This window comes from Pezoporus flaviventris, unplaced genomic scaffold (assembly GCF_033815535.1).
Source record: "Pezoporus flaviventris isolate CSIRO_AGI_PZ_B2104156 unplaced genomic scaffold, CSIRO_AGI_Pfla_v1 ptg000078l, whole genome shotgun sequence".
In the NCBI taxonomy this organism is placed as follows: Eukaryota; Metazoa; Chordata; class Aves; order Psittaciformes; family Psittacidae; genus Pezoporus; species Pezoporus flaviventris.
The window spans coordinates 10,451,401-10,476,262 of NW_026892626.1; the positions used below are offsets into that span (position 1 = coordinate 10,451,401).

Genomic DNA, 24,862 nt, shown 5'->3' on the forward strand with positions numbered 1-24,862 from the left:
AATTCTGCTCCCTGATCTGTCAAGCTTAGCTATTCTTATTAAGAAACCAAACCAAAACAAATAAAACCCACAAACATGTAGAAATTGGAAAATCTGTAAAACTGGAATAAAACCAGAATAAAGCCCTATTTGCTTATGGCAGCTGAATAAGCTGCATCTCCTAAAAGTTTTAGAAGCATAGATATAAGGGCAAAAGTATGGACATGTGCTTTCTATGTGACCCACAATTTTACTCACAGGGCTTCCCTCCCTTACCACAGAGTCAGGAGATAATGCTTCTCAACTATAAAAATGGAAGTCTCTCACAGGGACTTTAAATGTCTATATCAACCTATCAGCATCTTCTATATCATCAATATGCATTTAGAAAGTTATACTATTTCCATAATGATGCAATAGGAAAAGAATGGTCAGGATGTTCTTAAGACATAAAGGAACAAGAGATGCAATCTTGCATGAAATTCCTTTCATCCCTAGAAGTTCAAGACATTCTCATTCCGTCACTGTACTTTTAACATCTCCAATCAGCATTTAACAGAACAACCATGCGCAACTTTGTTTTATTTCTATTGCTCCATGTCAGGATGCCAGCAGAAAGTGTGGGGAAATTGTGTGAAAATCAAGGAAGCAAGAGCATCTCTATTCAAGAGCCACTGAAGACTAGAAACAAAGGAAGATGAACTTGAAAGCTCTAACAGAGTATTAAGTGCAACTCCACATGTGCTCCAAGTGGCTTTTTCCACCAGCTTTATATCAGGGATCAACTCCTTACACACACAGGGAAAAGAGACCAAACAAAAACACAAACAAAACCACCCACCAACAGCAAAATCCCCCAAGAACCCCAAAGGAAGAAGAAAAAAAAATCTATATAATTAAAACTGAAAAATCTATATAATTAAAACTGAAAAAAGACCCGAAACAATAAAACACTTCTTCAAATTAAAATCTTATAATACCAACCTTTATTCAAGACAGACTGAAAAGAAATACTTACTAGTACTTCACTTACCCTGAAAATACAACTCAAAAATATCCTACTTAGCCAGTATTAATCACTTTAAAAATAGCTGAATGAGCTCCAGCTTATTTCAAGTACATATAAATTTAGAGGCAACAGAGAACCTATTTATCATTTTGATGTCTGTGTATATATACACACATATATTATAGATGTAAGTCATATACATACATACGTATTTTGCTGCCACCTTGTGAACAGTATCTGAGTAAGGAGGTTTAGTTCATACAAACCCAATTCTGCCATGTTCATTTACATTTACCTCAACCGACTTTAACATTGATACCTTTTGCACACGTACTCGATGTGACGAAGGATGGCTGAATCAGACGCTCAGTGAAGAAAAACTTAAAAGGCTGTATAAAATCCTCCACAGTTTCCATACACTTTTATGTCACATTTTATTGCCACAGTTTATTTCCATAATAGAAAATATAACTAAATTCTTTCTGATAAAAAAATTGCAGCTTTGCATCCAAGTTGTATGGCTGTCTTCAAAACTGAATAAGCTGGTGCCTGTAAAACAAAGAATAAAAGATTAAATACATCTGATGAAGTGTTCTATTTGAGCCACACTGTGGTAAGGAATAGTAAGCATCATCTAAAAAAGCAAAACCCAAAACAAAGCAAAAAGCACACAAAAAACCCCACCAAAAGCCACCTGCATTTGTTGTCTTATCTACCCCAGAGAAAACCAAATTAAAAACTATCAACTTCACAAAATGTTTTCATTTCTCCAGAAATATAAGTCAAAAGAAAAAGAGGGAAGAAGTCACACATTCCTCATACAGTATTCAAAGAAGCACAGAATTTAGTTCAGCATTTCACACTTCCTAACATGGTTGTGTTCATCTACCAAGATGATGCCTCAAGTTCCCAGCTGTATGGTTAGCACTTATTAGCCTTACCCTCAAAAATATTTAATCTAAACATTAGATTAAAAATTGTGCAGAGGACACCTCTCAAGAAAACACAATCATTTGAACACTTGACATGAGTCCAACAGATTCAATTCTGCTCTAGAAAGCTGTAACATGCAGTGCTTTCTTATCAAGTGCCTTATTTTCTATTTCTCAAGTAACAAACTACAGCACAGTCACTAGGTGAGGAAAACAAGAATATTACACCTGCATCCTTGCTAACAGTGCCAATCAGTTAACATTGTACTTACTGCTTCTGCATCGTGCTCAATCCCAATGTCATGGTGCTCCCGTTCATCATCACGAAATTGCTTTATTATCTTTAAAAATAGCAGTTAATTAGTAAATCTACTTCACAGAGAAGTGAAGGCAGCCAGAATGCAAAACTATACGCTGGTGACCATTGCAGGCATCTGAGGCTCAGGTATCTCAAAAACTTCTCAAAGACCTATATCCCCAATCCAGCAAGAAGGGAATTATTTACAGCATTCCCCAAACCTAAAGATCTTTTAATATTCTTGAAAAAAAAAAAAAAGTTTTTACAAACCCAGCTGCTAGTTTGATATATCACTATCTTCTTCATTGTCTCCAAGAAAATCTATACTTGTAGTAACTTGTTACAGTAGTGTCACACATACAAATTATTCTGAAAATTAAGATAATGAAATTAAGGTCCCTGCCTTGCCAGGAATTCTGTTATCTCCCTGTAAGCCAACAGGGCTTCTATCCATTCTATCATATCCTAAAGAACACTCTTTTTCCCGTTTTAATTTTCCAACTGGGCAAAAAGATTTAAAGAATTTTCTCTCAAGGTGCCTGCATCACTGTGATTGCTTAAAAGTGCTCAGCATTTACAGACACCCAAGCACTGTCCCTACTCAACAGATGTGCACTGCTTTTGGTTTCATCACTGGTCTTCCTCATACTGCCACTGTGAATAACCCTCTGCTGCTTCACTTTTTTCTGTTTAGTTTGTGCCCTCTCAGTTTATAGCCTTTATTTTCAGTGGCAGTATTTTAAGGGAAACGTGCACAAGGCTGTGCATGTCAGCAGATTCTGGGTACTATTTCTATAACAAGAAGACAGTTTGGAGTAACCAGATTTGGCTACATGTTAAACTATACCCAACTGAATATACAAATAGTCAGCAAAGTTGGAAATGAACTTGTGGACCCTAAAGCAAACTCCTGCAAACAGTGCAAACAAGCCCAAGGTGCTACATGTGGAAACGGGTCAGTCTCCCACAAACACCCTAAAAGAATGAGGCCAATTTGATACCTAAAATACTTGGGAAATAATTTTCTTGCAGAGCTTACAAATATTAGCTCTTTACATGCTCTGAACAGTATTCAAGGCTAGAATGTGAATGGGGCACTGGTCAACAGCTGGCTCAACATGAGACAACAGCGTGCCCTGGCAGCCAAGAGAGCAAACCACATCCTGGGCTGCATCAAACACAGCATGACCAGCTGCTCAAAAGAGGGGATTAACCTGCTGTGCTCAGTGTTGGTGTGGCCTCACCTGGAGTACTGTGTGTGGTTCTGGGCCTCATAGGTTAAGAAGGATGTGAAGGTGCTTGACTGCATTCAGAGTTGGACAACAAAGCTGGTAAAAGGGCTGGAAGCCATGTCCTGTGAGGAGCAGCTACAGACTCTGGGCTGGTCTAGTTTGGAGAAAAGGAAGCTGAAGGGTTACCTCACAGCTCTTCACAGCTGCCTGAAGCAGGGAAGTGAGGGATGTGCTGAGCTCTTCCCGCTGGGATCAAGTGACAGGACACATAGGAATGGTTCACAGGGGAGGTTCAGACTGGGCAGCAGGAAGCATTTCTTTACCAAGAGAGTGGTCAAACATTGGAACTGGCTTCCTAGAGGTAGTCAATGCTCCAAGTCTGTCAGTGTTTAAGAGGTATTTGGACAATGCCTTTAATAACATGCTTTAGCTTTTGGTCAGCCCTGATTTGGTCAGGCAATTGGACTAGATGATCACTATATGACCCTTCCAACTGAAATATTCTAGTCTAACTGTATAATCACAGCCATTATAAGCAAAATGTTATACACAATATAATCTTATTTTCTCCTTTTGTTTCCCCTCTAAACCCTTCTGCTCAACTAAAATTAAGCAAAATTAAAGCATAGTTCCTCCAATAAAAGGGAAATGCTGAATTATTGAAACCATGCTGAAGCTAATCCAACACACATTTTAATTTTGGTGCTTGATAAATTTAGTGCTGCTGAAGGATAAAACATCCATTTAACTTAAAAGTTTCTGTTGACATCGGTATTCCAAGCAATAGAACAAAAAGAGATCTACTGTAAACTCTATGAACATATTATTTTTAAAGACTAAAGTCACAAGAGATACCTTAATGAATTTGCTAAATTACTTTTTAAGTCATACTTAAATACCTGTAAGAGTTCTTTGTACTTTTCTGGATCTTCTTCCACAAGTGTTCGGATCTGGTTATTGTAGTGATCTGATATACTCTCTTCCACTGCCACTGTGCAAGCCATTGCTCCTTTCTTCCCAAGCAAAGCACTTCCAGCCCCTGTGATTGCGGTACCGAAATGATGAGAACACTGAAACCTGAAGCCATGCAAACAATTTACACATTTGAAGACTTAACAAAACAACAACAGCAACACAAACTCACCTAAAACAAAACCTGCTACATTCCAAAAAGGCAGTAAGACAGTAGGTCGAACTCTGTATGCAACCATCAGCTCATTGAACTTTTTCAGGTGTTTTTTTTCTTGATTCCACATTTGCTGGAAAAAGAACGAGATCACAGTGAAGTGTAAAACCAGGAAAGCTAAGCATTTCCAATAAAACTAATAAACACAAAGAAAACCAAAATGGCTCAGGCCACTCATACTTTGGTTGCAGAGGTAGCACTAATCACATTACAAAGAGTTAATGGTTAAGAATGCCAGATGAGGATAGTTACAAAAAGACAACATAAAACACATTTACAAAGTAAGTCTTTGTGACAACACTAAAGTAGCTGTAAGTACTGCAACTCCCTTATCAAGTAATCCCACCTCTCTTCATAAGATGCATGTCTCAAAGCGTTTAGAAAATGGACAGCTATCTTACCACAAAAAACTGCCACTTTTCAACTTCACCCGTCCGTTGTTAACCAAACGCAAATTAAACACAAGCACAGCGATCGCTCTTAGGCCCACTAACCTGGATAAGGGGTCCCACGCTCGATCTCCCCAGGACGGCCATCTGCCCCGCGTAAATGCGGTTTGCCCCGTACTCCCCCGCGTGGTCCACCCGGATGATGCGGTCTATGACGGGCCTGTTGATGCCCTCCAGGCTCACCCGCGTGCTGCACAGCCGGAGGGACCCGCCGCCGGCGGGCAGAGCCCATCTGCCCCGCGGACCTGCCGGAGAGACAACGGTGACGCGAGCTCTGCCGGGCCCGGCCCCCGTCCGAGGCGGGCGCTGCTACCCGCGGGGCCGGGCAGCCTGAGGCGGCACCCCGACACGTTGGGGGGTGCTCGGTCAGGCGCGGGAGCCGAGCCCATACCCGCCCCGCAGCACAGGGGCCGGCACCGCTCCACCGAGCGCCGAACAGCCGGAGCCGCCCCGGCAGCGGCCACCGCCATCCCGCTGACCTCCAGCGCGTCGCAGCGCCGCAACGTCATCACCGCAAGCCGCTTCCCTCCACCATCCCGCCCTATCACGGCTCCCATTTGCTCCCCAGCGCTCCCGCCCTGGACAGCGGAGCTGCCAGTCAGTGCTGGCGTCCTGGCTGCCATGGTAACGAGGGCACGACACCTCCTCAGAGGCTGCTGCGAGTCAGGCGCCCCTAGCGGCGCGGAGGTGCCGGCCGAGGCGGACGGTCTGGGGCTGCACCCGTAGCCGGAGCAAACCTATCTGAGCAACATCAGGCATTAACGTCCAATAAATTACTATTTTACAATATAATTTCTTAAAAATGAAGTCAGAAAACATTCCAATACGTTATAAAAAGATCAGTCTCTCACGTATTAACTAACAGTGTACTACTGCAAATTTCAAATCTTGAACACAACCCTGCACAGAAAGTCCTTAAGCACAACCTATAAATAAAGGAAAGCAGTGGTCTACTTGGAAATACTGTTCTCTCGAAACCACACAGCTCCTGTAGTTTATTTAAGTGAGAAGAAATGTGAATTTGAAGGGTACTGACACGTAAGTTTCTGAAGGCTGCATTTCCAAACTATATCTCATTATTCACATTTTAGAACAAAGAGAACAGTAGTCAGGATGTTTGTACAAGAATAAAATACAAGTAACAATGCCTTAACACACTGAAACAACAAAAAAGGCACTCTGCAACAGTGAGTCTGCTACCTGAGCAATGGCTGTCCCCACTTGCTAGCCTGCATGGTGGTCTCTTCCAACTCCTACTGTTTATTCAGAGTTCTTTTATCAGCTGTTTTCTCTGAGCCCTTGTGTGAAATTACCCAGTGTTCAACTGCACTTGCTGTTTCAGAGTAAAATAATTTCCAAAGTCTCTCCTCCTCAAACCCATGCCATATTTTCTTCTACGCAGTATTTTGAAATACTGACATATCTCTCTTTTGCTTTGGTTTCAAGAGAAGTGAGATAGAAACATGTAAAACTGCATCTTCTTCCCCCTCCCTCTTCTTAAGGCGTAATTTGTAGAAACAGTACAAAATTCTTAAACAGTTTCAGTTCTGATCACATTTTACCCAAAACCCCTGAAAAAATAGCGACTTACCAAACCCCAACACCCCGACGTTGTAGCAGCAATAGTGTCCTACCATACAATTTTTTGCAGAGGTCTAGCACAGTATGTATTAGCTACATTTCCAGTCATGGAATCTTTAAGGCCCACTAGAACAATCAAAAATAAGACCACAGGTGTCCATTAGATAGACCACAATGCCAGGATGCAGTCAGCTGCTCAGTTTTTAGGTGCTGCAGGTGCTTCTACTCTTATCTAGTGGTTCTGTAAGTTTGGGGAAGTCAAGTTCTTCTGGCTTTTCGTGGTTTTCAAGGATGCCTCTGAGCTTCTGTTATCTTCCTGATTAAGAACAGCTTGTCACGACTCGCCTTGAAAGACAGAATAAAAAGTATGCTCTAGATTAAAGGAAGTTATCAGTGAACAGCTCATTTCTTTATTAGAAATAAATAAATGCACTCACTACATTGCACTCTCATTAGTGACTCTCAGCACACTCTCAACTGCCTGAATCACTTTATCATAGTCTTAGCTTCATCTATCTCACATTAACAGTTCCGTGTTGAACCTAGTAAAAGCAGCTCACACACCTGGAAACTTAAACCTGTACTTCCAAGAAGCTCAAGAACAATGAGCAAACAAAAATAAAAAGCATGCAAGGATTTTCAGAATTCCTAACTGATTCGGGAACCCTTGAAAAAGCAGCAAGGCTTTCGCTCCTGTATTCCTCACTGGTCAAAAAGCTCTCCCCAGCACAGCGTTTTTCTAAGGATGGGTTGCTAAACACTGTATCTAAAAGAAGCACACATCAGGAAAAGGGCTGTTTCCTAACAAAGTGAGAAGACTTACTAGTGAGGCTAGGTTCTGACTAGTGGAGAGTTTGACAGACCACAGTATATGCTTCTGATGGCCACAAAGCAGCAAGTCTGCACTGGCACTGTTTTCTGAAGAACTAGTTAGTTGGGACTTGCTCTACTCTGAGTATCTGCTGCAAGCAGTGCTGGACCTGCCCTCAGGAATAAGACCAGACACGATGCAGTAGAAACATCAGACTGGAAGGAAGGTGTCCTGTGTTCAGCTGTAAGAGTTATTTTTCTCCTTCTTAGTAGCTGGTGCAGTGCTGTGGTTTGGCTTTAGTCTGAGAACAATGCTGATAACACGCCAATGTTTCAGTTGTTGCTTAGAAATGCTTACCCTGATCAAGGACTATACAGTCTCATGCTCTGCCAGTGAGGAGGGGTACAAGAAGCCAGGAGCAAGCAAAGACAGGACACCTGACCCAAACTAGCCAAACATTCCATAGCACAGCACGCCACGCCCAGCATATAAACTAGGGGGAGTCTCCCGGGAGGGCAGCTCCCTGCTCAGGTCTGGCTGGTGGTAAGCAGCAGGACTGGTTGGCAGGTGGTAAGCAATTGTACAGTGCATCACTTGTGTTTATTGACGTTCTTTTCCTTCCCTTTTTCGTTTTATATTCTCTCCCCTTGTTACTTCCCTTATCATCATTATTATTGGTGGTAGTAGTAGTAGTTTTATATTATACATTAGTTATTGGATGTTCTTATCTCAACCCCTTGGGTTTACATTCTTTCGATTCTCCTCCCCACCCCGTCGGGAGCAGGGAGGGAAAACAAAAGAAGTGAGGGAGTGGCTGTGTGGTTCTGAGTTACTGGCTGAGCTTAAACCAGAACAGAAGGGTAGGGAGTTGGGTGCCTGATCATGAGAGTGGAGAAGAAAATGGAGGTGGGCATTGTGTGAGATGGAGGAGGGGATAGGAAGCACAAGATTCATGTTCTTGTTTGGCAGAAAAAAAAACCGTGCAGATGGGTGTATTTAAGCAAGACAATAGATAGAGAACAGGAAGACTTCTTCTCAGAGGCATCTCTCATGAATGTATGTTGCTTCATACAATCAGACCTTGTTGCAGGTGCAGCTGATACCCAAGAAAACCAACTAGACTGAGAAATACTATAGTGCTTTGATTATATTTCCTGTGTAATTTGCAAAACATTCTTCACTGTCTATGCAAACACCGAGTATCCAGATAATGAAAACTGGTGCTCCTCTGCATGCTCCACTACTGACACAATAAAGAAAACTTTAGGGGTACACAAAAGTAGGTCAAATCATACCAGAACCAGTTGCTCCCTCAGCTGCTCAACCACTCGTTTGTGTGCTCCAGCCAAGGCCATAAAATAGAACATGATGATGCTGCGAACAACAAACCAACACTGTGTGTTAGCATCACCCAAACAGAATTAGTCAGAAAAAGACTGTTACAGGCTGGAGGAACTGTCAGTTTGTGCATTTGCTTCAGATGAGAAGCTGCTGGAGAAAAAATATAAAATAAACAATACACAGCTGGGGTAGATATGACATAGCTCCACTCAAAAGCATTTGCTCAGAAATCTGTGCTGCCAGCAGGCAGGGACAGAGTGTGAGGGGACACAGAGGCATGGCCACTTTTCAGATGTTACAGGTTGTGTTCTGACAGCGCTCTCTAGACTTGTCAGTTCCTGCCCTGCTCAAAGTGTAGGTATGAGAGGAGGTTGCTCCTCAGAAATTAAGTTTAATGAGGTTTCAATGGAGTAACTCTTTGCTCCCATTGGGGTTTCTAACTATGGTAAGCAGCCACAGATCAGAATTGCAGCCATTTCTTATAGCACGTATTCCAGATGTAATCTGTGACACAGATTATTCACAGGGCATTAAAAGATGGAGAACAGTAGCAAGAACTACGATAGAACAGATGCCTACATAAATCACATATTTTCTTTTCCAAATAGTAAGTAGTACGGTAGCAATGCAAGTCATCCTCCACTTCTTACATAGGCTGTATGATAAAGTAAAAAAAAAGAAAGAAAAAGTTAAAAAAGAGGAATTGGTATTTCCTGTGCATACAATAACACGGTCAGTTCAGGAGAACACATAAACATATGTTATGGAAGAAAGCGTTGGGTGCGGTCTGAAATAAACTGAATGGTTTCTCAAGTGTAAAAAGTATCAGGTAACAAGGCTCCAAGATCTGAAAACAGTCGGGTTAAACTGAAATGCAAAAAAAAAATCATTTAAACATAGGGGAAAAAAAAAGTCTTTTATACTGGAGTGACCAAAGACTGGAATAGGTTGCCCAGAAAGGCTGTGAAGTTCCCCTACCTTCAGAGGTATCCAAAAATCTATCTGGACACTGTTCCCGAGGACCTACTTGATCCTGTTTTGAACAGGAGGGTTGGATTAGATGATCTCTACAGCTGACCTCCAACCTTGAAAATTCTATGGTTCAATCCTGATTTTATCTTACAGGGTTACTGTTTTGAGGGGTTGGTTTGTTGTGGGTTTTTTAAACCAAGGCTTGCAGATAGGATTTGTGACCATAACGTTTAAAATACTAATTTGTAGAATGATTCACAGTCAACACTTCTGAGAAAGACAAGTGTGGGATATGGGACATACAAGAGGAAATGGAATAAAGCTATGAGCATCAGCACATGGGCAGAGCTGAGGATTCATGTGGGCTTTGATGCTTTTGAATGCAGATGGAAAATTTGGTCCAATAACTCTTTGGTATCAGCTCAGTAAGGAAGGCAATGAACCACAGAGCTGCATGACTGAACCAAGTCTCCACAGAACTCACCAAATGACCACAAAGAAAGGCACTGCAAAGGCTTCCGATGCTATGCCATGAAAGACCTGCTGCAGACCTGTTGGAAACCCAAGTATTGTATCTGGAACAACTTCCCATGAAGTGTTAAAACTCCTGAATGGCCCACATGCCTTGGAGGAGGGGATACTGTCAAAGAAACAGAACAGAAAGGAGATGCTACACCAAAATGTAAAGATAAAATAATCCAACACAAGCCCAGCCCCATTTTGCCAATGGGGTAAAAGTATCTTTAAAACTGTGATTTTTGTTTATATGAACTGAGTTAGAGTTTGATTTATAATGCACCATATATTTTATTCCAATTTATCATTCCAAAGTTGTGTCTCTCTTTTTAGGAAACTGACAACCTCAGAACAAGTATCAACTTCTATGAAGTTAAATTGTCACTTACTGTGCTATGCTGATTCCCAAAGGAATAAAAGCCAAGACGAGCCCAATCAGCAGCACCAGCAAGAAGAAAAAATTGGAACTTGATGCTCTGATAGGTCTGGCTGCAGGTTTGCATGTGTGTATCAAACTGATCTGAAGAGGGAAAGTGAGAGAGAATGTTAGAAGTACATCTATATACATACATCCAAGTATACTTTCCCCACCAACTGGATTTTCCATTCACAGATATGCTACCTGCTACCACATAACCATCCTTTCATTGATGTACACGAATTGAAGAGGGCTACAGCAAGAATGCTTTACATTCTGGTATCAGTCAGATGTTATTTGAGTTATTAATAATAACTCAATATAATATTAACTGAATAATAATTTGAGTTATTATATTCAAAATAACTCTGGTATAAGTTATTTTGAGTAAAACTTTGATCCAGAGGGCCTCATACACCTGCACAGTCAACTGACATTTAGTGTATGACCCATGGCACAGCCACCAGCTTTGTTCTGCCACATCTTCACTGGATACATCCCCTCTTGTAAGAGCTAAAATATCAGCAAGAATTTGACACATAGGAGGAGCTGTGCAGTCGGAGAACAAAGCTTCTTATGTGCAGAAATCACATCTTGAGCATCCAACCCAGCTTGGATCTTCCATTATGTTTCCAAATCTTTAGTAACTTGGCAAAATTTTCGCCAAGTTCTAAGATGTGTTGCTAGTAAACAGATTACTGCAGGAAAATGCTATAAACACTTATAATTAAGCTTTATTATATAAAAATGTTTTATTAAAAATTCTACCTCCTCTTAAACGCAAAAAAAACCCTACAGAAAACAGAATGCCATTGCCTCATTTCCAGAACACCATATCCTTTGGTGTTTTTAGGGGCTTTTGTTTATTTTATATCAACTGCATATCTGTATTACAAAACCCACAGAAATGGGCTCAGTTTTCTTTGTTTGCCACACACTTTCATTACCTTTTTAATGTAAAAGATGATGAAGTACTTTATAGTTGCTATTGCAGGGAGAAGTGGTGAAAAAAAGGTTCCAATCCAGCAGATAGTTTGCCCATAAATAATTTCCAGGACATTGTCAGAAATTCTAAATTCCTGCAATCCATACCACTGAACTAGCTTGCAAGACCAATGAGTAACTAACAACCTAAAACCAAAGAATATCATTAAGTCTAAATTAAAGTCATAAAACTTAGCTGAATTCTAACAGATTTGGAACACACAGATATTTAGCATTTAAGCAGTAGACAACACAAAAATTCTGAAGAAAGAAAAGACTCAAACATGAAAAAATACACAGCCATCTGATTAGCAAACAAATACTCAAGCCACCAGATATATGTTTATGTTTTATTGTAAAACTGGTAGCTTGGCTAGAAACATGGGGAAATAGTAACAGACAAAAAAAAAAAAAAAAAGAAAAACAAAAAAAGGAAACTGTTTTATATGTCATTTGCAAACATATGCTCAAAAGGCAGATACTTACTTTCTAGGAAAGTCCACAAACAGGGTCACAGCAAGAATTATCATAAAATCAAATATTGTCAGTTTATACATTTCTTGCCCAACTTCAGTTTCCCAGCACTATAAAAACAAGTCAGGAAAAAAAAGATCAGGAGCTCAATAACAAGTGAAAAATAAATCTGTCAATCACTGAGGCAACAAACATCTCAGGCAGGTAACACTATAACATTCCAACTGTATTAACTCCCATTTCTAATATATTTAAGTGTTTCAGGATTTCAATGTTGAGTTTTTTGTTTGTTTTTTGGGTTTGTTTGGTTTTGTTGTTGGGTTTGTGTTGGGTTTTTTTGAGGAAAGGCCATTTGTCTAATTGGAGCAAAAGGCAGTAACACAACTATGTCTAAACCAGAGCTACTTTAAACAGTTCTTATGGTAGTCAGAAAGTCTATTATTCAAATGATACTACATCCCCCTGAACTAATTCTAATCAGTTTTAGACAAAGAAAAGATATACATAAGAACTGTACTGGTTTGCACTGAGCAGTAGGAATCAGCACCAAGCATTAACATGAACGCAACCCCACATCTGATTCTGAATAGCTCCAGACAAGCAAGTCTCTTGGAAAACAAATCTCCGTTCACAAGTTCAGATAATTAAAAACCAAGATATATCTGCTTACAGGATAGAGTTTGTAATTGTATCCACAGGCCTTACACTCATCGGTGGAACAGTAGGAGATCTGACTCCACAGCGAGAACAAGAGGACACCAATATTGGCCAACCGCACAAAGACACACCTGGAAAAAAGGCAAAACCTAATTTCAAACCTACTAAAGAAGTCATTATGACACTTGGCTCAGCTTGCACAGGAGTCCCAGGAAGGCTTGAAGCACAAAAGGGTCTACCAGAGCTTTAATGGAACAGCCAGATAGATAATAAACACATTTCTTTCCTTAGCAGTAAGTTAAATTGCTTTTCATCTTCTCTGCTTTAGGCTACAGTCCCTCATTTCTTTTTTCAGTACTGTTTCTAGATCAGCCATTTCAGTTGCAGATCTTGATGCTGCAATGGGCTGCAATTCTCTCAAGTACAGCTTGAGAGGCCAGGTGACAACTTTGTGTGCAGCATTTCCTCCTCAAGTGGCTTCAGACCTTCAGAGGCACTTAGCCAAATCAGAAATAAAAAGCACAGGGGCTTGCATATTTCACATGCTTCAACCCAGATCTTAATGCCTTAAGCTGCCAAGTAACAGTTCTTCACGCTCTCACACTGAAGCACCTTTTAGCCCAAAACTTTTAAATTCTGCCTTGAGCAAAACAGTGTTTCAGTCACTGCTGTACAGTCATCTGCTCATTCAAGGAATTCCTGCACACAAAACAGTGTGAATCCACAGCTCTGCAGCCACAACTTCTCTACTGACTATTTATTCCAGGTTGTTGAAGATGTCCAGATCACACAGCTAAATGGGACCGAGAGAAAAACTTGGGACACTGGAATGACCGGCTTGTACTGTCCTCAAAACAGGAGATGGTTTGCAGATTCAAAGTTTCCAAGTAAACTTAAGTCAAACAATGCCTCCTTGGCTTCCAGTGCCTGGGGCCTCCAGTGCAGAGAGGCCAACCTCTCTGCTTCTTGACATGTAAATGTTTACAGTACTTATAACCTACTAAGTTGCTGAAACATGCAAGGCCACAATAAAAACATCGTTACCTCATGAGTGTCAGCCTGATTTCAAAGGCCGGCGAATAACCTTCAAATCCAATCAGAAATGAGAAGATCTGAGGAGCAATGAAGTTGGCCAATGTGATCACTATGGAAGGCAAATACTGCACTAAGAGATTAGCCTGGAAGTTCATATTGCTGATGTCCTATACAAGAAGAGATGAGAGAAAGAGAACACTCAGAAAAACACACCTTCTTGACATTGTGCTCTCTCCAGCTACCCACCAGCCTCTCCTACCCAGGATTCAGGTGGCATCTTTTACTGTTTTCACTCCCCACCTGTATTTGGAACTGCAAGCCTGACCACTGCTATCTATTTCTGCAGTTTCCTGCTACACACCCTGCTCCCTTCACCAGTAACTCCCCCTACCTCCAGATAACAGTATTTCTGCACTTCCCCAAAGCTCCTCTTTGAAGAGAATCATCTCACCAAGGCTTGTGTCTGACCTTGTTGCCTCATCCAGCACTAACACTATAATTTTTTTTCACCTATGTCAAAGTGCAGACACTTTTCAAGTTATTTGCCAAGCAGCCCCCCTAAATTTTCTACCATCCTAACAAGCTCCTCTACCTACTCATTTAGGCAAAGTCAAGACATCAACCCTTATACATAAAGCCCACAGTAAGTGAAGCTGTTTTTCAAGATGTTCAGTATTGTGCTATCCTCCTCTGCCTCAAACAATACCTCTGACACAAGCACTTTGTAAGTCTCCATTTCCTGCTCCTCTATTTGCAACCCTGGCAGTTTACAGAAGTTAAGAATAAGGTTCATCATGAGCACAACTTTCCCCATGCACAGCCAGTGCCCCTCACATCACAAACAGACTGGAGAGAAAACTGTGATCCTGATTCGTATCAGGCTAAGTCAATCCTGGGGTCCTACAAAGAAATCAATTAATGCTGAGAAACTGTTGAAACTGTTGTCTGCTCTTGGACCTCTGTTTCTGAAGCACCTTCCCATCTGCTCGTCCAGCCAGGGGTAAACAACCCCAGCTAACCTGATTCTTTCCACTGCTGATGCACTAACCTTTTCTTCTGCAAAATCCTTTGCGTTCAAAGCGTTCCTGTAGCTGTAACTCTACCACAATACAGATTATATTTATTCTCTCCTTCCCTTGCTGTTCATTTTTGCAACTAAGCAGTGAACCAAATCAAGAAACTGATCACAATGAAATGATCACTTTTTTTTAACTGGATCAGTTCCCTCATCCAGTTCACTGCCCAGGTATACAAAGTTTGTACTAGCAGATCACAGTGAGGTGAGAACAGTTACATGAGAAGGAAAGTGAGGACCATTTTTCTTTCTTTCAGCTGCACTAGCTCCAAAGCACACAACAACAAAGCCTTTGCATCAAACTGTTTGTTTTTTTATGCACATGGTTCTTATCTTTCTCACTCTCTCCTACTAAAATAATTCTAACACTGTAGAAAGTTTTCAGATCCCTCATATGAAAGGTGCTATATTAAGATACTTGACTCTTTCACAATAGTTCCTCTTGCTGTAATCACCAGCCCCGGCTGAATCTGTCCTCATGTCATGTCTGATACTTACACTAGAGTTTTCTTGAGAGAAGACAGTTGCTCTATAAATAGAGTAAAAGCATCCTGATAAAACTGCAATGACAATTATATTTATAAATAGTCTCAGAGAGTAGATGCATAGCTTTTCTTTCACTGTTCTGTCAGCTATTTTTCGCTTCAGCCTTTCCTCCTCCAAGTCTGTCTAAAACGAAAAAGAAAAAGGGTAAGTGGTTCTCTGGTGCAGCATACAATACTTGTCTTTTACCTTGGGAATATGCAAACCCATAGCCTGTTGTAAGAGGGTCAACTCCACCACCTGCCCAAGCACACTCAACTGAGAATGCCTCTTCATCAACACAAACGGGACCATGCAGTAGTGGAAGCCCCTTTGTGTTCAGCCTGAGCACAGAACCTTCAGGCCGAGGGCCCTGTAGCTAAAGCCTTCTAATCCTCTTATCTCTACTATACTGGTAAGTATCTCCTTAAGGATACAAAGACAACTTGCCTCTTTATTGTGACTGATCTCAGACAGCTTGGTATTGATCTCTGAAACATGTATATCAGCCCACTCATCTCTTTACTTCTGCAGATAAGTAACCAGTCCTCGCTCAAGCTTCTTTCTCCTACTTTTTGTGAAGGAAAATTGAGGGATGGCTCCGAGAAAAAGCAGTACAGTCTTGAACAGCTTTTCATGTAAATTTGATATATTTCACCTTAGCTGATGTGAAAACACAGTATCATCTGTGAAAGCAATTTAACCTGAGCAAACCCAGAGATTACTCAGGTATTTTCTGAGAACTTATTTCCAAACAATAATATGAAGAGGAAAGTTCTCCTAAGGTGCGAGTTCTAGAGGCAAAACCGTGATAAGTGAAGGAGGCTCTGACTATATGATGAAAAAGATGACCCTGGATTTTACTAGAGCAGAAAGCAACTCTCTGTAATTTATGAAATCTGTAATTACTGCTTTGTGGTTTGAAGTGGAAGCATCTTTTCAAAGGTAGTTATTTCACTACACAGACCTCTGCTTTCAGCGTATGGAGAACAAAAAGGTGGTACTGGTTTCATCAGAAAAATACTTTAATCTCTTTTTCAGAGAGCTTTATGATTTGGGAAATCTATTAGGTGTATCAGCATTTCGTATGTGCATGTTTGTCAAAGACACCTAGGGAAAACCTTTCAATATCTGTTTACCTTCTGCAACAATGCTCTCAGATTGTATGAAGAGCACCATCTGAATTTTATTCCTCCCCAAACCACTGCCTCCCACATTGTAGATTTATAACCCAATATACTCAGACTGATTCCCAACAGTACAGGGTTTTGCCCACAACCTGGATAGTATTTTCTGTTGGATTATGCAGAAACACAGGAAGCAGGACTGGAGCGTGAAGAAGACAGGTTGGCTTCAGTCCCCAGTGGACAGAGGAAGGGCCATTGCATCACAATTCTAGCTACCCAGAAAGCACGCAAGAGGATGTGGGTTGCCCTGCCCCCAATATAAGCTACTTCAATCCTTTTTATCCTTATTCCATTACCTGCAAAATTACACACCTCTTTTTTAGCCATCTAAGCTATATTTAACTATAATCATAGAGAAATCAAAGTTACTCACTTGGAGCTCATACTGCAAGCTGCGATGTTTTAGCCGTGCTGCATTTGGATCTGTAATGCAAAAGTCCCAGCCTGCAAAGACTTTGTTACAGTAACTCTGAAATTGATCTTCCCCATGCACCAAGTTCTGCTTAAATCCTTCCACAGACCTAAAGAAAAATGCAATTCATTCATGAAAAGACATTTTATCCACAGAAAAAGAAACACAAGAACACAACTCAAGCAACCTGGTTCAAAGACTAAATGACACTCTCCCCTTCATGAGCAAACAGCCACACTTGCTTTCTAACAGCAAGTCTCTGGGCTGCTTTCAGTGTGAGGTTCTGCAGCAACCAAAGTGAGGTAGAGCCATGACTGACACGGGTTACTTCCCTCTGCACTTAGCCACAGTCATACCTTCTCCTATCATCTGACACTGCAAAGAGCTGTCTCAGGAAGCTGAGATGGCAAAAAAACAAACCAAAAGCACCAAAAAAACCTAACAGAAAATCCTCCTACAACTATTACAAATAAAGGGCTTTCAACTATACATGTATGCATAAATATGAAAAATAGTAATACTTCAAATTTATTTATTTATACTTATTTTGCTGGCTTAGTTTCCCAAACAGACAAAAGCTACTGTGGCACTGCATCCTCAAATATTCTCCATTTGCATATAAAAGAGTATGCTCCCTACTAGCAAAAATGCAATGTAAACTGTGCAACAGGTAGCAGAAAATATATACCTAAACTACGCCAACACCTTTACCTTTTTATTATCCAGATGAAACTTAATGCAAGGTAGGCAAATGTAGCCAACAGATACGCTAGTGGCAAATTGTAGCTCAGGATACTGAACCATGCGGTATGTATTGTGTAATAGCCATAAAACAAACTTGTCACTTCAAGGAACCCCTGTGAAAATATGAAGTTGGAATAGAATTTGTAACAGTAGCAGCAACTGCCCAGTTATATTCAACATGGTGTTAAGCAATTTTGTGAATCTAAAATTACTATTTGTATGCCCAGCAAGCTACAACAGTTTCACAGCTTCTAAATACTGCCACTGCATCTACCAAACTGTAACAGACAGTGCTTAAAATCCCTCCCCTCTCCCAATCAAAGAGCTCTACGACAAAAACACTGATACCCTGCACAAAGAGCACAACAGGCAGTGTGCTACAGGATATGTAACGCTTGGCAGCTGGGGAGGAGAGGCACAGGTTGCAGCATGTGCCCAACCAGGCTTGTAGACATGCAGTAGAAGTCAGTTTGAAAACTCCCTTTCTCACAGATAATAACGGCTAATTTTACCCCAGTGATGCATATGCCTTGTCATTTTTCACAATTACCAAAGCTTCATTCCCCCAAGTAAAGCTTTTTAACATTATGAGAAACATAAAAACTTTAAAAAAAAATATCTAATTACTTACAGTGCCACTGAGCAAATCTTTGAGGTAAGTATAGAAGTAAACAAGTCCCTTATTACCACTAGGTGTATAAACTGTGCAGTGAGGCTCTGTCAACAGAAAGGCAAAACACGTCACTCAAATAGTAAAGGCCATAAAACTGTAAGATAAATTTAACTCAAACATGGAAAGTTCTTCTAATAAAAGCATTTCTTTCTCCTGGGAGGTGGAGGAAAAGCTGACAGAAAGGGGGAATCTTACAAACATCAGCAGTACATAGAGAAGATATTTACCTGTGTTCTGCGGAGGAATTTTAGCAAAGGTACTGTTGAATATTCCATATTTGGAAATGATGCTGGGAAAGGTAACAAAACTGAACATCAGGATAAACATTATAAAATTCAGCAGGACCAGAAAACGCAGGAAGGAGAAGTAGGACTGGATGCCAGTGCCAAATTTCCCTGGGAATTAAAGAAACATGTGCCAATAATTAGGACGATAAAAATCATTGAAAGTACACAATGAGCAGTGCACAATCGTTTCAGTAACATTGAGCAAGCTGAAGAAACGTTACTAAAGCTAGTTTGAAGTACTGCAGGGTTTTAGAAAAACAATTCAAATGAAAATGTGACTTTTTAATCATTTTATCCAATATATTTCCATTTACCCCATCACGGATTTTATACCAGCAATAATAAGGTAACTTCTTAAACACATACAGTTATATCTGAAACTATGGTTACACATGTAAAACTACCAATAACAGAAGCAACTTTAAAGATAAGAAATTGACATCAGACAGTAAATACCCTCTATGCTGTGAATATCATGTCGCCAAAGCTCCAGGTAAGATGACAACTCCTTCACTTCATTGAGAACTTTTTTCAATGATTTATTGCTAGCTCTTTTCCACTGCTTCCACCCAGATAAATATTTTGTATCAGCCTTCTGCAAGACCCTGAGGATCAAGAAATAGTTACTGAGCACAAGAAATACTTTTTCACAACATGTAACAGGGCCTGGCACAACGGAGCCTGCTTGCAGCCTTGGGAGAGATACCACAGTGCTAATAATCTGAGTAGCGTATGCTAGCTGTCCTCATCTGTTCCTCCTGGTAACTGTGACATCAAGTTAATTCAAATACAGCAAGTCCTCCTGCAGAAAACAGTTGCTTCTCTTGGGGAAAAAATAAAAAATCCAATTGACAATAGCATAGCACAGGAAAAACATGTAGCCTGAACTTCCTGGTGGGATCTCATGGAAGATTCCATTAATGATTTCATATTTACAAATGTCTGGGGAAGGAAGAGAGATTATTTTCTGAAAACTTCTGACATGGAGAGAGCATTTTCACCAAGAGGCTCTTAAAAAAAGTTCTCTAAAATGTTTAGCTTGCCTCTCTTAATGTTAGAAATACAGCTATTCAAAATAGAACCTTACTCTCTTTTCTTGCAGAAAATTCACACATCTGAAAATCAGAATGAAATGTCAACATATGCTGGGGGGATGGGGGAAAGTAATAAAAGTTTTGCATTATGTTTTTTTAAGAAGCCTTAAAACCAGACAAAACTATCCAGAAACACAGCTTGAAGAAAAGCCTTTGCACACACCCCTACTGAAGTGTGTGCCTGACTTGACATGCCACTTCCATGGGTGCTGTACATTGCTATAGTTTCCATATCCTTTTTGGCTGAAAGTAAAATTAGCATTTTGACAGGAAGCCAAATTAAACCCTATGTACAACCATCAAACAGGCAACTGGTGACCTCATTTTTAAGTCCAAATACAGGTACTCTCAAAAGATTCCACTTTGTGGAAACTACAGGCTGGAGCATGTAGGGTTTAGACAGACACACTGGAGAACTATCTGCCCCATGTTTGGTCCGCATTTTAAACAGAGGCCTGGGCTGCATATTCATTGTGTGACAGAAGCTGAGTGTTCAGCTTTCAGGACATTTATGTCAAGCATTCTGTGTTGGCAGCTGCTGCACAATGCACAAAGATCACTGATCTACAAAAGTGCCAAGAAGCCCCACCAGAATTTCTCAGCTCTAAAACATGTAAACAAGCTTGGGATATCCCACTTCTGCTCCTAACATGCGCTACAGCCAAAGGACTGCAGTTGCTTTTTCTTGATACACAACTTCAAATAAAAATTCAATGTATTGAGCACTGTCCTTTACCATGACCTAAATCATCTGCTGTTCTTGTGTACAGGCTGTAGGGTTAAATTTAAGTCCAGAGTCAGGGTGCAACTCATTTCCCACTGCTCTTGAGAGTTATTATTGTTCTCTGTGGAGCACTAGACATTAGCTGTACTTTCACCTCTCTCCTGATTCATAACCACAACTAAGAAATAACTGATTTAAAGGTGCAGCCATTGTCTGACAATGTAAAAACACATGCCATAGCCTCTCTCCCCAAACGAGCTTTCAGCCTAGCAGTAAGAGATGAGACAACAAGCAGAGAAGCACAGGCGGGACAAAGCATGCCCTTTGCAATTCCCTGCCTCTCCTGTGGGTAACCTCTAGAGAGGCAGGAACTGTTTGCAGCTCACAGCAAAGAGCGGTTTAAAAAGAGTAGGGAAAAGAAAAATAAACCAAGAAAAGGAAGCAATGGTCCTGGAAGGGTTCTTTCTACCTGTATTGAGCCACACCAGAGAGGGGGCAATGCATTTTGGAAGAACTGCTCAGTAGACTCGTAGCAGCACTCGCCCGCAGCAGCGGGTTTCTGATGACAAATAACCCGCAGTGACCCTTAAAAGCACAAAACCCTGATGCAAGAAGAATGAAAAAAAAAAGGAAGCCAGTACAAAACGCGTTCGGCTGCTGCAGGTATTTCCTGGTTTTGACTCATTTTCCCCAATTCAACCTATTCCTCCCCCAAGTCAGCTAGTCCCTCCTGCCAGCCAAGAGCACCTAGCCATGCTCCTGCAACCGGAGGTGCCACAGGGAGCTTGCCACATGTTCCATGAGTACCCGGCAATTTCTGGTCAAAACCACATGTCACAGTGTGAAAGAGACACAGACGAGCCCAGTGCTGCTTCAGCCTACCACCCCACCTGCGCTGCGTTCAGGAAATTGTTATTAAGAAACAGAACAGAAAAAACGTGTAAAGCTTTACCTCAGCCTCCGCTTCTCCGCGATACTCAGGGGGTACTCCCTCGCAGGACGAGCCTCCCGCTCGCCTCCCTCCTGCTCCGGCCCCCGGGCCTCAGCCCCGCGGCGCCCCCCAGAGCCCTGCTGGGCCGCCCGCCGCCCCTGGGTGCCCACGCCGGACGCGTTCCGCCGCCTCCGCGCCGACTGGTAGCTGGGCAGCTGCTGCAGAAACCCCCCAGGTGCGGCGGCTCCCGCCTCCTCAGGAGGAAAGACCTCTGCGAGAGGGAGGAAGCCACAATATGGCACCCAGCCCGCAGCCCCGGCCCGGCCGCCCCCAGACCCCCACCGCGCTGAGGGAGGCGAGGGAGGCGAGGTGAGGTGAGGCGAGGTGAGGCGAGGTGAGGCGAGGGCAGCCCCGCTCCCGGCCCCTCCCTGCCCCCGCCACCTGCGGCGGGCTCCCGCCGGTGGGTGCTTCCTCCCCCCGGCGCTCGGTATCTGCCTCCCCACGCCCTTACCGCTGCTGCCCCGCCGCCAACTCGGCGGCTCCGCAGCGGCCCCCAGCCCGCTCATGTCTGCGCGGGGGAAGCCGCGGTGCTGCCGTTTCCGGGCGTTAGGAGCCGGTGGGGCTGTGGGGCGGTGGCGGGGTGGGTCGAGGCTCCCCGCTGGAGCCGCCTTCCCCGGGGCGCCTGGCCCGCAGGGGGCGCCCGTAACCGCGGGCTGTGGGGCGGGGCGGGACGGGCGGTGCTGTGCCCTCAGGTGGCAGCCCCAGTGTGAGGCGGGAGCCCCTGAGGTAGGGCTGAGGTGCGCTGGGCCCGGTCCCGCTTGCACCGGTAGAGCTGTCTTTAATCCTGGATGTCCTCCCTGCACGGCTTTGCTTTGTATCTTTAACCTTGTATGCTTAAATATTAGGTTCATATTTAGGATATCAGCGTCTTTTTATTCCTGTTACCCAGGGCTTTCTTTAAAAATGCCGTGAAGAAACGTGACTAGTAGAGCACTCCCTCCGTTAGAATGAGGCATTGCCCAAGCACCCCATGGGCAGGGCTGTGGGGCGTTCTGCCTGCCCACCAGACATCTCTCACAGATGTTTGGTTTACAAATAAGCTTTGTTTCAATGACTTCTGTTACTACAGAATGTCTGGGCTGGTGTTGGATATTGTAAAAACTTCTTTAAAACTGGTATTTGATCAACTCCCTTTGGGTTACAGGCTCAAACTCTCTGGTTCGTTCTGAGTGACTGGACCCAGTGACATGAGCTGCAGTGGAAAGAGCACAGCTTTACCCTTGAATGTGAAAACTGGGCATGAACAGTAGCAAAGTTAGTAGATGCTTGCTTCTCTTTTTCCATCTGACAGGGTGGTATTTGTGTAAAGTTGTAGTAAACATCCCTGGGAGACTTATTTCTTTGAATAATATTGCCTCTAGTGTGAAAATAACAGCATGTATGATGAAGAAGAAAATGAAACCTCCGGTAGTTTCAAAGGGAGGGGGGATGAAAAGCATTTCTAGCCTTTCTTACTGTATTCTACTGACAGTTAAATCAGTAACCAGATTTTTCTGAACATTCCTCATCCACTTTCTGAGGTACTTCTAAAGATAAATCATCATTAGATCTCTCATCATTAGAGCTGGTCATCTCTTAAGTTCTTTTCCGTGTGTGTCACAGCTCAGGTATGTGACTTTGGAATTGTTTTATTGGCAGTAAGAATATGTATGGATCATCAGTTTTCATAATAAAACCATAAAATTTTATTGATTAAAATGAAAGTTCTCAAAGTAATTTAGATGTACATGTTTATGATCAGTAAGTTGATGTATTACTGGCAGAGGAGGCATATATCTAAAGTGGAGTTGTGAAATACAGACACAAGGAATTAAAGCACAGGAGCTTCCTTATTGCTCTGAACTAGTTAAAAACAAAACAAAACAAATACAACACAACAATTTGTAGGTGTTCTTGCCTTTATGCTGGTACCACATAACTAATATGGGTTTTAGCTATTTTTTCATGAAAATAGGCTATAACTTGCCCTCATCCTACAATAAATCACTCTGAAGGCTCGTACAAGAGAGCAGGAATTCAAGCCTACTGTTCTTGCCTTCTCCTTTTCATAGATATTCATGATGATCTTTTCCAGGTGGGATTTTTTGTATAGGTGCGTGACTGTCTGCTGTTCTTCCAAGAGGCTGGGCTGGGCTTCAGCTTGGGAGTATGCAGGATCAGCTTGTTGGTAACAGAACTGACACCTCAGTGAAGCCCATTTACACAGGTGATTTAGGTTCCTTGGTTGAGTGTCACATTTCATGAGCTTTGTTTAAACAGCTTCCAGTTGATCATTCCTGAAAATTCAGGAGGTGGAAATTGAAACCCCTTGGTAGCTTTCCTCAAAAATCCTTCAGTATTGTTGAGCATTCATGCTAAGTGTGTGATTGATACATCAGATATGATCGTGTACTGAAACACCAGAGCTGAAGTACCCACTTTTATTGGTTACTTTAAGCTAACCAAGTGTGGACCATCTTTTGTGTTTAGCTGTGAACATAGAGCATGGCCAGTTCTGCCTTAAATAGGAATACTTACAGTGTAAGACTTTCCTAAGGGAGTCAGCTGGGGGGTCAGTTTTGCCTTTTATTTAGGCTCCTTTTCTTACCACCAAGAATACAAAGAAGAAAGGTGAGTAATACACTTGCAGATTAATTAGACTCTGTATGCTAGAAAAATACAGAGTTAATGACCCTGTGAGAACAAATTTAAATAAAGATTGGAGGAATTGAAACATGATTGACTTGCCCAGGGATTTTTTTGAGAACATCCTCTATTCTGGTTTGGGTTTTTTATAATTTTTATTTGAGAAAGTCTTTCAGACACTTGGAAATGTTTCAATGGATTTTATGGATCACAGCAATCCCATGTGGGAAAAACAGGCATACTGAGGAGAAGAGAATGGATGATTCTGCCAGAGCCTGACAGTCACACATATGGAGTGTGGTAGGTTCTTCTCATGTATTATTTGTCCACTGTCCCTTATTCACAAAAGCAACAGCTTTCAGTCTGTGCTGAGCAGGGAAGCCAGTGCCGTATACTGTTTCCTGTGATGCTAGAGGTCCATCTGTCACATTCAGTAACACCCTGTGTTTCCAGGACACTTTATATGGTTCTTCTTCATAATGCCATAGCTCAGGTCAGAAGTTGCTTCTAAACCAGGTCAGGTTAGAAAGTTGTTCTAAACATTCAGGAAAGTTCTAAGTGATTGTTTTAATTTTGGGGGAATCGTGTGTTTGACTACCCCCATGCTTTGCCCTGTGGCCTGTGCAGCATGCAGGCAGCTCCTGAATCAGTACA

The 24,862-nt window shown here is 41.9% G+C and overlaps 3 protein-coding genes across 5 annotated transcripts in view; 1 reads left to right on the forward strand and 2 right to left on the reverse strand.

Annotated features, from left to right (window-relative positions):
* Positions 1-942: 942 nt before the first annotated feature.
* COQ7 (coenzyme Q7, hydroxylase) lies at positions 943-5,606 on the reverse strand. Of its 2 annotated transcripts, none has more exons than XM_061473462.1 (6): positions 5,477-5,606; positions 5,269-5,330; positions 4,595-4,709; positions 4,350-4,489; positions 2,193-2,261; positions 943-1,537 (listed from the first exon to the last, which is right to left on the reverse strand). In XM_061473462.1, exons 1-6 carry the CDS (start codon positions 5,592-5,594, stop codon positions 1,460-1,462), a joined length of 582 nt encoding a protein of 193 aa, XP_061329446.1. In that variant the 5' UTR covers positions 5,595-5,606; the 3' UTR covers positions 943-1,459. The 2 variants fall into 2 exon arrangements, with proteins under 2 accessions (XP_061329446.1, XP_061329445.1); XM_061473461.1 differs by having other exon boundaries at positions 5,131-5,330.
* A 1,135-nt stretch (positions 5,607-6,741) lies between these two features.
* TMC7 (transmembrane channel like 7) lies at positions 6,742-22,154 on the reverse strand. The gene is made up of 16 exons (XM_061473195.1): positions 22,035-22,154; positions 21,545-21,794; positions 19,231-19,379; positions 18,715-18,882; positions 18,446-18,531; positions 17,782-17,927; positions 17,032-17,179; positions 15,448-15,618; positions 13,884-14,041; positions 12,853-12,970; positions 12,195-12,292; positions 11,672-11,855; positions 10,696-10,826; positions 10,275-10,430; positions 8,773-8,851; positions 6,742-7,011 (listed from the first exon to the last, which is right to left on the reverse strand). Exons 1-16 carry the CDS (start codon positions 22,087-22,089, stop codon positions 6,952-6,954), a joined length of 2,157 nt encoding a protein of 718 aa, XP_061329179.1. The 5' UTR covers positions 22,090-22,154; the 3' UTR covers positions 6,742-6,951.
* A 1,522-nt stretch (positions 22,155-23,676) lies between these two features.
* Positions 23,677-24,862, forward strand: part of TMC5 (transmembrane channel like 5) — a 29,246-nt gene continuing 28,060 nt past the window's right edge. Inside the window, exons 1-2 of one of the 2 annotated variants that reach the window (XM_061474223.1) lie at positions 23,677-23,789; positions 24,377-24,508. The gene's annotated coding sequence lies outside the window, so the exon portion shown is untranslated. Of the gene's footprint in view, positions 24,509-24,862 lie in introns of both variants that reach the window. The other variant, XM_061474224.1, reaches the window with a different exon arrangement.

What these genes read in the sequence shown, in the direction of transcription:
- TMC7 (XM_061473195.1), bottom strand. Translation starts at nt 22,089, where the DNA reads ATGAGCGGGCTGGGGGCCGCTGCGGAGCCGCCGAGTTGGCGGCGGGGC. An exon ending in ACAATTACAAACTCTATCCT is followed by an intron (nt 12,293 to 12,852) that starts GTAAGCAGATAT and finishes TTGTTTTTATAG; the next exon opens with TGCTGGGAAACTGAAGTTGG. An exon ending in TGAGGGAGCAACTGGTTCTG is followed by an intron (nt 7,012 to 8,772) that starts GTATGATTTGAC and finishes CTGTCTTTCAAG; the next exon opens with GCGAGTCGTGACAAGCTGTT.
- COQ7 (XM_061473461.1), bottom strand. Translation starts at nt 5,594, where the DNA reads ATGACGTTGCGGCGCTGCGACGCGCTGGAGGTCAGCGGGATGGCGGTG. An exon ending in GCCCCTGTGCTGCGGGGCGG is followed by an intron (nt 5,331 to 5,476) that starts GTATGGGCTCGG and finishes TCTCTCCGGCAG; the next exon opens with GTCCGCGGGGCAGATGGGCT. An exon ending in TTGAGCACGATGCAGAAGCA is followed by an intron (nt 1,538 to 2,192) that starts GTAAGTACAATG and finishes TTTGTTTTACAG; the next exon opens with GCACCAGCTTATTCAGTTTT.